Source organism: Motacilla alba, chromosome 1A (genome assembly GCF_015832195.1).
Source record: "Motacilla alba alba isolate MOTALB_02 chromosome 1A, Motacilla_alba_V1.0_pri, whole genome shotgun sequence".
Lineage (NCBI taxonomy): Eukaryota > Metazoa > Chordata > Aves > Passeriformes > Motacillidae > Motacilla > Motacilla alba.
The window spans coordinates 52,713,885-52,727,732 of record NC_052031.1 but is presented as its reverse complement, the minus strand read 5'-3'; the positions used below and the strand labels follow the sequence as shown (position 1 = coordinate 52,727,732).

Genomic DNA, 13,848 nt, shown 5'->3' with positions numbered 1-13,848 from the left:
ACGATTTTTTCTATGAACCTGAGCAAACTAAATCTATGAGTTAACCATTGAAAGTGTGAAAGTCCAATCTTTCCTGCTGTAGAATTGCAGGAGAATTGTCTTTTGAATGGCTTTGACACTTAAGTGGCTGTGTATTTGAGTCCCTTGTAAACTTGTTTATAAAAAGCTCCTTTTTACACAGTGTTTTCATAATCAAGAGCATTTGGTGGGATAAGCTTTCACCCTGATCTGTTATGACTAAATAGAAGTCTCATATCAGACAAGCTCATTGGATAATTTAGCTTCTGTCTAGTATAGTGAAGGGTATGGACTTGAAAGTGACTTTGGAGATATTGGCAAATTGGTTTTACAATTAAAGACCTTTTGCAAATACAAACTATTCCTTCCATCATGCAACAAGTGTTGCATAGTTATAAGATCAGGTGTAACTCGAAGCACACTGAGTTTTGTTGTTTTGAGGCAACAGAGCTTTGTCTTTAACATCCTTCACATAACCTCACTTCCTGTGAACCTACCCGTTGTATTGCCATCTTTCTCCTGAGGAGGACCAGTCATCTTTTACCCAGAATCTGCCTGAACAAAGCACAACTCAGGCAACTACTTGTGGGACCCCAGCAAGGGTAGGTTTGCTAGTGAGGTAATTCTTTCAGGGAGTGGCTAGGAAGACAAGGGGTGACACCTTCACATGTACCCTGGACCCTACAAGGTTGACTTTGGCAGTCATCCCACTATGTTAACACTTGAATTCTTCTCCTTTGTTCAGGGATGGGCCTTGCACTCCCTACTAGCTCTATTTTCCAGGGAGAGGTTCTTGGTATTCTTTCCTCTCTTTCTTAACCCTTGATTCATTTCATGGCCCTCTTCCCTTTTGAGGAGATAGGACCTCGACATGGCAGCAAAGAAGGTATCATACAGTGAGACTGAAGTCCATGCTGTGTAAATCCTTCTGTCATCTGTTAAGTTTTCAAGATCTATCCAGCATCCTACCACTGGCAAAAAAAGCAGAGTTCTCAAAGTAATACTCCCTAGTAGTAGCAACATTTTTGGCTGCCATTCAGAACATCCTTAATGTTTAAGGAATCTTCTTGCATATGTGCTATTAGTGTAATAAAATCAATCAGAATTTTCCTGAATGCTGTTGGATTTGTGCAAGTTTTTCTGCATTTTAGGCCTATATATTCCAAAAAGAAGTTATTCAAAAATGGTAAGCTAATAGCTCATAAGATGGGATGCCAATGAGGTGTTCAGATACTTATAGAGAATATTCCAGAACTTAGATTTTTCTCCCTATGTTTGATGTTTATTCTACTTGACCAAAGATTTTTTTCACTATGCCTTGTATGACTTCTATGGCATCAATTTAAGGCCTATTTTCATACTCTTTTTACTAGTAATCAAGGAAGTACAATTTCAGCTACTATAGCGAGAGAAAAAAAAACCAACCCAGGTTTGTAAGCCTATAAACAAACTGATAGAGAAACAGAGAAAAATCACTGGGTATAAGAGAACCTCTTTCCAGTTCTGCTGGACTACCTACCTCTGACATGGTTTCTGCTTTATTCCCTCATTCTCAGATCCTGTTGAGGTATTTTTAACAATCACTAAAGGCTAAACATCTAATTTTCTCAAATAGGTCATTGTACACGGTTGCATTGCTCCAGCAGCAAAGCAGGCAACTGATTTGTTTTTCTGCTCTTGCTCCCCTCTTTGCACAGCATATGAATTACTTCATCTGTTGTATCAGGCAGTTTTTGTCCAGCCAAATACTCAGGTAAGGAGATAACATTTAGATTTCTCTGTGATCCTGTTCTGAATAAAGGGAGGTTGCCCATTCAATAAAAGAATGAAAGAAGATAAGGGTGGCCCAAACATCATTTCCCTTCTTCCTCAACTAATGTTTCTGGTAATTCAGCCTTTCCAAGTCTCAGTTAAATTATGTTGTAGTCAGGTGTTTAGCAAATGCATTCCTGCTCATCCTCCTGATCCAACAGAATCAGGGAGGTGTTTTTTGCATTATTTTTGGATAGCCTCTCTGGCTCATTTCCCTAGCTATCATCTCTACACTTTGCATCCTCCACCCCCTTCACTATCTTTCCTATGGAGAGAAATTCCTTCCTCCTGTTATTTATAATTAGTTGTAAATGGAATTGCTTAATGCATTGAAATAATCCTGTAACACAGCAGGTAGAAAGTATCCTTCATCTTGACTTACTGGGCCTTTTATCTTAGCTGAGTTGAAGAATTAGTTTGTTAAGGTGTCAAAGCACATGATTCTTTGTCTTCCAGTCATTGGTTCTCAAATGTAAATGAGACTTGAAGTTTTAAGGACTGCGGTTGAATGACTTGTTAACTTTTTGTATTGAAATATTAATACGTGTACTTGGAAAAGATCAAAAAGTATACAGATTGCTTTTTGCAACTCTTCTTCATAATAAGTAGAGTATTTCTGCACTGATGATAGCAATTTGTTTTGAAGAAGAAGTTTATGGACATTCTCTGTGTGTGTGTCTGGCATTGCAAATAGATGATTTGCAGCAGTTAAATCATGTTTTTGCAACTAAAGCATTATACAGATGAGCGCCCTATCAACAATACTCATTCACTTGGTGCCTAAAAGATTCTTTATGCATTTCTACATCAATTTCATGCATGACATTTTTTTCATCACTGGGGTCAAGGCCTAGTTTCTCACTCGTCATAGAGAACACCATAAACATTTCACTTCTGGGCACACCAGAAAACTTAAATAAAAACCACTAATTTAAAAAAATAGGTTCTGATTGGCTTCCATTAAAACAAAACTTTCAATGATTGCATCACTTTCAGTAGAAACAAAATAAGAGACCCAGAAACTTCTTGGGTCAGCACCAGGAAAGATGCATTTGTTTCAGTTAAGCAATCCATTCTAAAAAAACACAGTAAACTTGTGATTCTTTTGGTAGCTTTTTGTGATTTGTTTTTCTTTTGTTTGAAACAGAATCCAAGTTCTAAAGGGGGCTTTTTTTTTGTTTTGTTTTGTGTGCCAGTGTATCAGGAGTTTGATCACCTTTTGGAGGAGCAGTCCCCCATTGAGTCGTACATCGTGTGGCTGGATTCCATGGTGGACAGATGTGTTGTAAAGGTTGGTAAGGATGAGTGAGTCACTGAGGTGCATTGTGATCACTATTCAAGTAATACATTTTTAGGGAAAGTAAAAATAATAACCAAAAAAAAAAAAAAAAAAAAGAAAAAGGAGTTGGTAATGAGCAGGACTAAAGCAGTAGTGGGCAAAATCTCACCGGTTTTCATGGAGAATTGCTCACGTTCAGGATTTTGCTTTATTCTGTTCTTGCTCATTTTATTCCAAAAGATGGTATTCAAAAATTAACAGGGCTGAGGTTTCCAATCAAATCAATATTTCCAGGGATATGGAGAGATGAATTCAGAGTCAGAGTCATCCTAGTGGTATAGTGGTATAGCAAAGAAAAACATAATCTGACCTTTTAAGATTTTAATGAAAAGGATATTTAAGCTAGCTAATTCATCTATATACAATCAAATGTGAGGATGAAAGTCTACATTACCATTCAGTCAAGGACATATTTATGTTCCTTTTGAGCTGATATGGAATACCAAAGAGCTGTATTTTCTTTTCATTAAAGTACATGCAGAAACCTGCTAACAAAGCTTTAAAATGTATTTTCAAAAAAGAACTGGCATCAGCATAATTTTACATAGAGTATGAAAATGTATAACTGACTATTTTACCTTCTGTTACTTCTTTGTATTAGGATGTTCTGTTAGAATTTCAACTTTTCATTCCAGTTATTAGGACTCTGAAGTAAAACCAAAACAAACCAAAATTTGCTGTCTCTCTCTCTCTGTGGCAAAATAGCCATAGAGGAAACAAATAATTCTCCAGATTACTTGAAATACTTTGATTGTTTTGGGGAACTTCCCTTCTAGTCAGTGGAATGCAATTTGTAATTCAGGCTAGAGCTGTTAATTTTAATTAAGAACTTGACATGAATTGTAATAAATGTATTTTAGTAGCTGATTGGGTGAATCTAATATTTTAACTCACATATGGCTATAATAAATACATTTTTGAAGAGTTAATCCTAAAATGTGCTTTCTGAAAAATATTTTTCCTAGTAAAATGACTAAGTGAATTCACAAAAATAAAAACTAGAAGGAACAAAAAACATTATATTCAATATTAAACCTCATTTGAAATAGTAATATAAATTTACAGTGTAGATCAAAGATTGATTATAAATTGCTTCCTTGACTAGGAAGGAACATGTTAGTAATTAGGTTAAGATGAAGATCAGAGCAATTTTTTTGCAGTCCTTTTATCATGTATAAAGGAGATCCAGTCTTGAATAATACTTTATTGTTTCCTCTTTCTGAAAGTTGTCCATGGTTATAAGGTGGTTTTTTGTTTAAGGCCATTTTGAGTTTGGCTTTTCTAATTTGTAGTGTATATTTTAATGTGAAGGTGGTGGTAAGTAGTTTTTCAGTATAAAAAGAGAAGGTGGATATATGCATCATTCAGCTGTTTTGCTGGTAGAAATAAAAGTTTTTTCCATGTCAGACACATCTCTCTTCTTGCAGGTAGCTGCCAAGAGACAAGGCTCTTTGAAGAAAGTAGCTCAGCAGTTTCTCCTGATGTGGTCCTGTTTTGGCACTCGAGTGATCCGGGACATGACTTTGCACAGTGCACCCAGCTTTGGTACTTAGATTCTGTTGCAATAATTGCATGCCACAGTCGAAAAAATCTCTACGCCAATCTCTCTATTGTAATGTACATTTTAAGTGAAAACATAATCAGTTTTCACATGTCCAGTGCTCAACTAAAAAATAGGTTGGGGCTATTGACATTTGGCAGTAACACTTAGATGTTTGTCTGCAAGCTGCAGCCAGGGGAGATGAAAATGTTGCTACTTCCTCTTGTTTGCTGTTAGGAGCTGCAGGGATCAGTCACACGGCAGCTGGGGGAGTCCATTACAGGAGCATTCCCTAATGCACTTCAGTGCAAAGTGAGCCTGCTTACCCAAACCACTCTGGCCACGTGTTGAGCCAAGACAGATGACTTTGTGCTGAAGTGGATGAAGAGCCCTCCAGTGAAACACTTTGCCAGCTCTCCTCTTAAAGGACATAGCATTTGAAACTGGTCTTTGCAATGTGAGTCTGCTTCTATAACCTGGAGAGGGTCTCTTCCATTTCTTATTAAGTAAGTTAGGATGAAAAAATAGATTTTTACTTTTTAAATGAAAAATCATGTTGCTTTTCCACCCTGTTTGAAAGGGGGGGTTGTCCTCAGATACAAAAAGTTCAGATTAAAATAAGTTACAAGCAAGAATGACTCAACTGGTGTGCCATGAATGTGAACATTTAGTCACCTGGGACCAGACTTTGCATGAGGGATGCTTTTTACAAATGCACATTTGTCTGAATATGTTTCTAGAAAGATCAATAAAGAATGGTTTTATATGGGTATTGCATTGAACAACTGCAAGGTTTTCTGCTGGCTGAGCTTTGGTGTCCTTTATGCTTTTAGAACCATCTAATAGTATAAATTTGGATACTGTCAGTGAGATACAATATGATATTTTTAATATGTTATATGTATTTGTAATACATGTAATATTTATTTTTAGAACATGTTTATATTTTAACTTGAAACTACTTTCATTTCTGTTGTAAAAGAGTTTTCCAAACAGGTGTCAATGACATCAGGGTAGTGAGCATCCCCAAGGTGATTTTAATTTTCAGCAAAAACCACAAACCTGTTCAGGTGCGATGCTAGTGGAGGCAGGAGGAGCCCTGAAGTTTTGAATATCAAAACCATATCCTTATCCTATCAGGCAGCAGCCTGGGTTATCCCTACACAAATGCCATAAATTTTATTTAGCTATGGACGCACATTTATAATAATCTACATTAATGTGCTTTTCTTTCACTGCAAAGCCATTTGACATATTGTTTGTGAATTGGAGTTGAGCAAGTTCCAAAAGAATAACACCTGAATGTAAAAAGCTTAGAGCTAGATGGCAGATATTTTCCTGTACCTAATTTATACAGTTCTTTCTAGATTTTCAGATTTATCTATTAAGTGAATTCTATGGAGAGAAACAAAGACTGGTTTACTGTTCTAAATATTTACATATAATATACCTTTACTCTAAACTTAGATTAAAAGTTTTGCATTTTTACTGCATTGGGAACTGTTTCAGTAGACTGATTTTATTTATTTTTTCTACCTTAAACAATATGTAGACTCAGATTCTCACGGTGTAATTTTTTTAAAGTGAAATAATGTGTTAGATGATTGGATTTTTACTATGTACAGTATGTACAAGACAGTATATTTTTACCTGTGAAACAGATTATTCCAAAATCTGATTGAAGGAAGTGGAAATAACTGGCACTGGAGTGACTGGCACAAAGATTTGATCTGCAAAGCTTTTAAGCATGGTGACATGGGCAGGTTGAAACAATCTCTGGCAGAAAAGAAAAGTTCCTCTCTCTCTCTTGCTCCCTCTCTCTTTTTTCTGCCTCCCTCCCTGCCTCCCTCTTTCCTACATATGCATATCAAAGGCACAGTTGGTGGCAATGTTTGGGTAATACACCCAGTGTATAAAGTAATTAATTAGTAATAGAAACTCCATTATTTTCTCCAGATCTGGAAATCTCACTGTTGTTTTGCTACTTACACGTAATTGCTGTATCTCTTAATAGATGCCTTAGCTGGGCATTGCCATGATTTCTGTTAGCCCCTGAAAATTAGAGCCAAATGTTATTTATTGTTGTAACTACAGTCTCTTGAATGACTTCTTACCTTTTCCTAAAGAAGTGATTGATTTGTTGCTTACAACTGGATCAGTTTCTGTACTTAAATATAGACTTGAAAGAACCCAACAGTTTCATGTGAGAAACAGTAGCTTGCAAACACAGAATAAATTATGGTACATTGTGCTGAAGCCATTCACTGTGAGGCTGAAATGCATGCCATGATATCAGTTTCACCCTATAGCTTACATTTCATTCGACTTACTCAAAAATATAAAAATATTACACTCATTGCACTCAGTACCAAAACCTTGTTTGTCTGGTGTCTTTCACGCAAATTCTGGGCTCAAAAACTCTATGCAGAGCTTAAAAATACACAGTGGGAGAAATAATAGGAGAGGAAGAGAGAAATTCAAAAGATTGACAAGGGCACTGGAGTGTTTTTAAATGCTGCATTCACTATTGCCAACCCCAAGTCTTCAAAATAAAGCGTTAGACCCCCCCCAAAACCAAAGACATTTTTTACAATAGCAGATCTTGGATTCTTCTTGTTTGCTTGCTAGCACTACAGTGTTTCAAGTTTGCACTTCCAAATATTTTTATGAAAATACAAACAACTTTCTTTTTTATTTTAAATAAAGAGTGAATAAGGAGTTTGATGGAAAATAGTAAACACCCTGAGCTTTATACCACTACATGAAGTTTGCCAGCATTTTAGCCTGTTTTTCTTTACCTTGAAGTTATTTCTCAGTAGTAACTGCACTAGAGTCAACAGAAACTTCCCACTGAAAAACTGTAAAGTCTAGAGAAGAGTGAGCATTTTGTGGAGATTCTTGAAAATCTAGGTTTCAACTGGGGAAATCCTAGGTCAGTAACAAGGTACTCAGCCTGTCTGCTGTCTTTAGTGCATTGCTAAATCAAATAGGACTTCATTCAACAAGACTTTGAGCCCAAAGGATTTTAAAAAACAAGTTCTCTGCAGTAGTTAAGTGAAGATCCCCACTTTTTACCATTGAAAGCCTGGGGAAACCTGTTACCATTTTGATCTGCTTAGTCACATGAAACAAAGAACTGGATGCTTCAGGTTCACCAGCAGCCAGAGATTTCCTCCCCATGGCAAAGGTGTTGCAGTCAGGTGTGTCCTGCTTCTGTGCTGCCTTTCCCAAGAGCACAGAGGCACACATCCCAGTGTGTGTGCCCAGCTCATATCAGTGACAACAAAACCATGAAGGCGTGGAGGGAGAGAATGAAACACAGAGACCTTCGGGGTCACAAAGAATGTGCTCAGAGTTACTCTGAAAGCTGAACTGCCAGCTAGAATTGAATAAGGGTATTGGTCTTTCAAACGACTTCTGCCCTACAGCAGCATGTTTGAATACAGTAGTTGGAGTAGAGGTAGTTGTGCTTCATTGTGATAAAAGCTAATATCTCAAGATACACCTAACTTTCCTGTGAAGAAACCAGTCATTATGAAATTCAGTTTAATTTGAAACTTGTTTGATCTTTTCCCCATGAAAGTATTTCTCCTCAAATGCAATAATGGAATTTCCAAAGGAATACCTCATGACTTAAATCAGAGAAATTACTTTTCTCTGATTTAAGCTAGCTGCTGGATGAGCTATTATTTTAACCTCACTATACTTTACTTGTCAGAGTTACTTAGTGACCTAAATGAACATGCGTTAAACACTCCGTGCAAGTCTAAATGAGCAAAAGAGCTTTAAAAAACCAAACCCATTGTATGATAAAGTCCTGTCTGGAACTACTACAGGTACTTAATGTCATGGAGTCCGTTGCATAAATTGAACAAACTCCACCTTGATACTTGTCAGTGTCCCCCCGCAGATGGGTGTTAGTCCTTTCAAGAGGGCGCAGCACAATGTCTCAACTCTGATGTTGTGCTTCTCTTACTTTCCCCCCCAAAATGTATCTGTTGTCTCTTCTTACACATCTTTTTTTTTCTTGTGATTTGTGATCTAGGGCAAAAAAATTCCTCACTATCTCTGATATGTATGCTTTATAAATTATGGGAAGCAACTCACTCTCTTTCTGTGCAGGTAGTTCAGAAAATTCATTCCAGGATGTGTCACTAAGGCAGCCAGTTTCAGATTCTAATTCTGACAGAAAATGATATGTCCTTTAGACAGTAGGAAACAATTCTACTGTAGTGCAATTGGCAAAAAAAACCAGTGCTACTGTAGGAGAAGAAGAATCCTTCAAGTGGCAGCTCTCACCTAGGTAGTCTTCTTGCACCCTAAACCACAGCTGGTTGTAGAAGCCAGTATAAATCTAGAAATGAACAGTTTGCTACTCCCTGGTTGTAGTTTGACCTCTCTTACCTTGAGTAAAAGTGATATTTCAGTACATGGAGGCAGTCTTATTCAGGGCTGTTTGTGTTGAGTAGTGTAATAATTGGTTTCATGAGTGTATTGAGACAGTCAATGGCTTTTTCTGTTTGTTCACTTTATTACCAGGGTCTTTTCACCTTATTCACTTGATGTTCGATGACTACGTATTGTACCTGCTAGAATCACTCCATTGTCAGGAAAAAGCTAATGAGCTAATGAGGGCAATGAAGGGAGAAGGAAGCACAAGTGAGTCTGTTCTTTTATTCATTATTTGTTGTTTTATTCCACAGTTTTTTCTACTTTTTTTTTGTTAGGACATATCTTTATCTAACCTGCTGAGGCTTATCCAGGAGCAAAGCACTTCTGTCAGGATGTGAAATAAATTATTTGGGAGGCATCCCTGGTTAATACATTCTGAAAGAGAACTGCCTGCTTCACAATGTCACTCTGGATGTCTGAAACCCCATTCCTAAGCACTTACTTGGTGTTTCAGTAAGAAATTTTTGTACTGAACCTTTTATCTTAGTTAATCTTTCTAAGCCACTATTGAATTTCAATGGACTGTGTTAATAAGTTCACTGACATCAGTGGATTTCTACCAGTCTAAATAAGAGGAAGAGATAGCAGGAGTGAGAAAAGACAAATGGCAAAGCTGTTGTTTCTGGTAAACTCACATTCTAAGTGCCTGTACAGAAGGAGATTCTGAGTCCTACTCCACTCCACAATGCTGCTCCACAATTCTGCTCTGGGCAACCCCTTGTATGAGAGGTCCTCGGTGATCTTCCTTACTTCCATCTCCCATTAATTTTGACACATTAACCCTCTCTGTCATCTTTGAAAGTTTCATTCTCCATTTTGCCTCTGGCTTAATTTATCAGCCTGTAGATTTATGGGAAGAAAAACATTTCAGTGATTAGGGTACTATCTTCGGTATGGTGCAAGACTTGAATTTAATTCATTCCCCTGCCATAACCTCTTGGAGTTTTGACAAACAAGGTGGTTATTCTTGCATATTTTCCACATACCTTTAGCAGCTAAAACTGTCCAGAATATCCTCCTTTTTTAGTCAACAAAGAAGATCATGGCCCAAAGCCACAGGAATGCTCTGGAGGCTCCTGTGTCTTTCCCATGTCTCTAGAAGGTGAAGGAATGCCTAACTCAGACTGGGCTCCTAATTTTAGATATGTAATAGTACATTATAGGAGTATAACACTTAAGCTGTCCATGCACCAGTTTCCTGCCTATGCAAGAGAAAATATTGCTCTTTCCTTTAAGAGGTCTTCTGGAGGTGCAATGAAGGTTGTAATGGTGAATATTATAGAAGTACTTCTTTCAAAGATTTGTGGTTCCTGCTCTGTATTTCTTGAAATACACACTACAGTACCTAACTGCTTGCATTATTTTTTTTTCAAGTTTCTCAGTGTTCCTTGACTCTACCTTTAGCCATGTTTGATGGGTTTTCTCTCATTCTGCAGCAGAAATACGAGAAGAAATTATTCTCAGTGAACCAGCTGCTCCAACTCCATCCCCAGCGCCATTCTCCCCAGCTAAATCTGCCACCTCTGTGGAAGTGCCCTCTGCCCCATCACCCATCAACAACCAGTCCCCAGAGTATGGTGGCATAACAGCTACTACAGGTAGGTTGGCTTCTGGCAGATAAATCTGCTTGAGGGTGGCTTTTGCATTTGGTCTCCTAAAATTGAGCCTCAGAACACGGTGTATTGGCTTGCAAGATATGAGAAGCCTTCCCAAGCCAGAAATCCGTTCTCACTGTATCCAGACATGATGTGCAGTCTACCAGGAAAAAGATCTAATGTTTGGATGTTTTATAGGCCTGAAGGAAGCAGGCCAAATATTTCAAGTTTAGTGAGGTTTGCAAAATCCAAAATCACTAGTGGTTCAGGAATTCCTAGCTGGTAAAGTGACAGATGGGTATCTTTCAACATATTTAACATCCAAATATGTTTAAATAGCTGTGCACTTTTCTCTTGGGAATCATTTACACATTGCTGACAACTTTCATCAATCAGTGTTAGAGATTAGGAATTACATGTTTGAAGCCTATTTTCAGTGTTGTACTCTGTTACAGGAGCTGATAAGGTTGTTGTATTCTGGTGGGCCCACAAATTAAAAAAACCTGCACTTAAGGGACAGCTTAAACTTGTGGGTAGGATTGACAGAAAACAATAAGCATAAAACTAGCTCCTCATTTTGGCCACATAAATGGCCAACATCCTCTGTGCTCTAGAGCAAAACTCATTACCTTTTGGATGTGGATAGGACAGTCTGTCTGTATGATCAGAAGACAGTGTTCTCTTAATTCATTGAAAGAAAGGCAGAAGTGAGTGACTTTCAGAAGGCATTTCAGGCAGTGAAATTCCAGTTTTGCTTCTCCTCGTTGAATAGGATGTACAATCAGAATGTGGAAACTATTGCTTTTTTGATGTACTAGAAAAGTTACAAAATCTTCTTGAAAGAATGTCATAAAGTGACGATCTACCACACTAGAGAATTTGACAGTGGCTGAAGAACTAATAAATCTTTCTGAAAAATGTTTTTCATGTTTTCAAAGGCGCCACAGGGAAGCACAATGCATGTTGTGCTGGAAAGAGATTTAAAAATATTTGTCCCTGCATCACAACTTAAAATTTTTCACTGTTGGAGGCAATACAATAGTTAGGAGGGAAACAGGAAGTTGTTATCCCTCAGGACAGCTAGACAAGAGACGGATGATTCCTAGACAGGGTAGGTGACCACACAGCTTCAGTCCAGGTGACAGTGGAAGTGGTGAGGATATTTGACTCTTGCTGAAACATTGATGCTATGTGGAACTTGACCTGTAGGCATTGTGGTATGGTTGTAATGCCAGAACCAGAACTTAGTATGATGCAGGGCTGTATGCAGAAAGAAAGGAACTGTGTGTTCTCCAGGGCCATTGACTGGAATGGAGGTCTGAGGCACTTGTATTTGGGCTGCAGATACTGTAACTCCATGTGACTGTCCTGTCACGACAGGTCCTTGTAAGAAGTCCCTTTCTATCTTTTCCTTCAGGCACTGAAAGACCACAATTGTTCCCATACTAGAACTTTTTGGGCAAGAAAGCTATTTTCTGATTATTTTAGTTCTTTTTTTCTCTGTTTTTCATTTTTAGGTTGTTTTAAAGGCTTTCATTTGGTTGAATTGCCTTTTACTCTCATGGTCCGGTGCAGTCTCACTTTTGAGAGTGTGAAAATAATTTTTGTCTTGCATAAGCCAAATTTGTCAATGCAAGTAATGCTCTGGTTAACATTAAATATGAATATGTGGCTATTTGTTTTTCTTAATTAGTAATATCTCTATTTCCCACGTTCATCATGTAGATGGACTCATTTTTGTTTGCTTTTTAGTTTGCTAAACTGTGGAATGCAGTGTTTATTCACATAAAGCAACACAAAATAACAACTGTGTCTCAACTAAAGGAAATTGCTACACTTTAAAACAGGAGTGCTGAGGATGTATTACACACACTCAAACTACTTTACATACAGATCCTTGGCATTATATAGAATATTTTGAGACAAGAACATCTGTTCTGGAAATATCACACTATTTTCTTATGTGTCTTTTATGAGGTAAATGTAAAGTTCTACAAATGTTTTGCAGATCTTGAGAACTAGTTCCATTGGTCACCATTAGCTCTCAGTTCCCCAATTTAGGGCATCATTAGCTCTTCCTTGGTTGTGACATTAGCAATAAAAGTTAACTATTAAACTTGTATTTTAGCCTTTTTGCCTTCAGTCAGTGGTCAGTACAAAACCAGGAAATTAAACTGTTGCAATGACATGATACTGAACAAAAGAAAGGTAAATCCTATGTATCACTCTGTGGCATCTATCATGGCACCACTAACATTTTATTTAAAACTTTTTGTTAGGCTACTAGACAGTTAAAAGGCTAATTAGCCTCCGTCCTTTCTAAACTACAATGGCCAGATTAATGATTGTTGAAACTGCAACAATATTGTAGTAAAAGTGATAGCTATATGGCTGACTTTGCTGCTCTGTCTTTAAGCCCCTCTTAAAGCTCTGATTACTCATTTGCCAATGCAGTAGTTTTTAGACAACCCAAAATGAACTCTAAATTGTTAGTTCCTAATATCTTAGTAAACTATGGAGTTTACTGTTCAGTTTTAAGAAATCTATGCATGAAATAAGTCATCAGGTCAGCAATGGTCATTAAAAGTCACTGTTCTTCCAAGTCTGGGCTTATTAAAATTCTGGGAATACTGGCACAGATCTAGCCCCTCTCATATTTGTGTGTATGAGTAGAACAGATTTTTGGTTCTTTTCCTAAAGCTTCAGCTGCTGGACTCATATGAGTATTTGAGAACATCAGCTCTTGCTCAACAATCAGAATTCATTTCTCATAACTGCAGAGTGCAAAACTCTAAGGTTTCGATTTCGAAAGGCAATTCTTCCCTTCAAATGGAAGGGCTTGTGTTTTTCTAAAGCTTTATAGGTGAAGTGATCTGTTTGTTGTGTGGGGACAGAATGAGGTTCTGACTGGATTTCTGACTGCTTGAATTTGACAGTACTGCTGACTGTCAGACATAATGCACAGTGCTGGGACTGTCTCACTGTGTCTTGGTGGTCGTTTGCTCCAGCCTAAAGCAGATATAAAATGCAGCATTGTGAAGCATCTTCTGGGTTTTCTCTGCACTGGAGTGCGAGATGGCATCAATGACAAC

At 37.6% G+C, this 13,848-nt stretch overlaps 1 protein-coding gene across 3 annotated transcripts in view; it reads left to right on the top strand.

Annotated features, from left to right (window-relative positions):
• RFX4 (regulatory factor X4) overlaps window positions 1-13,848 on the top strand; it is an 88,059-nt gene that overhangs the window by 58,525 nt on the left and 15,686 nt on the right. For 2 of the 3 annotated variants that reach the window (XM_038155638.1, XM_038155636.1), the window contains exons 12-15: window positions 3,027-3,121; window positions 4,597-4,714; window positions 9,249-9,368; window positions 10,598-10,759. In XM_038155638.1, the coding sequence (XP_038011566.1) occupies window positions 3,027-3,121; window positions 4,597-4,714; window positions 9,249-9,368; window positions 10,598-10,759 (495 nt within the window). The remainder of the gene's footprint in view (window positions 1-3,026; window positions 3,122-4,596; window positions 4,715-9,248; window positions 9,369-10,597; window positions 10,760-13,848) is intronic. The other variant, XM_038155637.1, reaches the window with a different exon arrangement.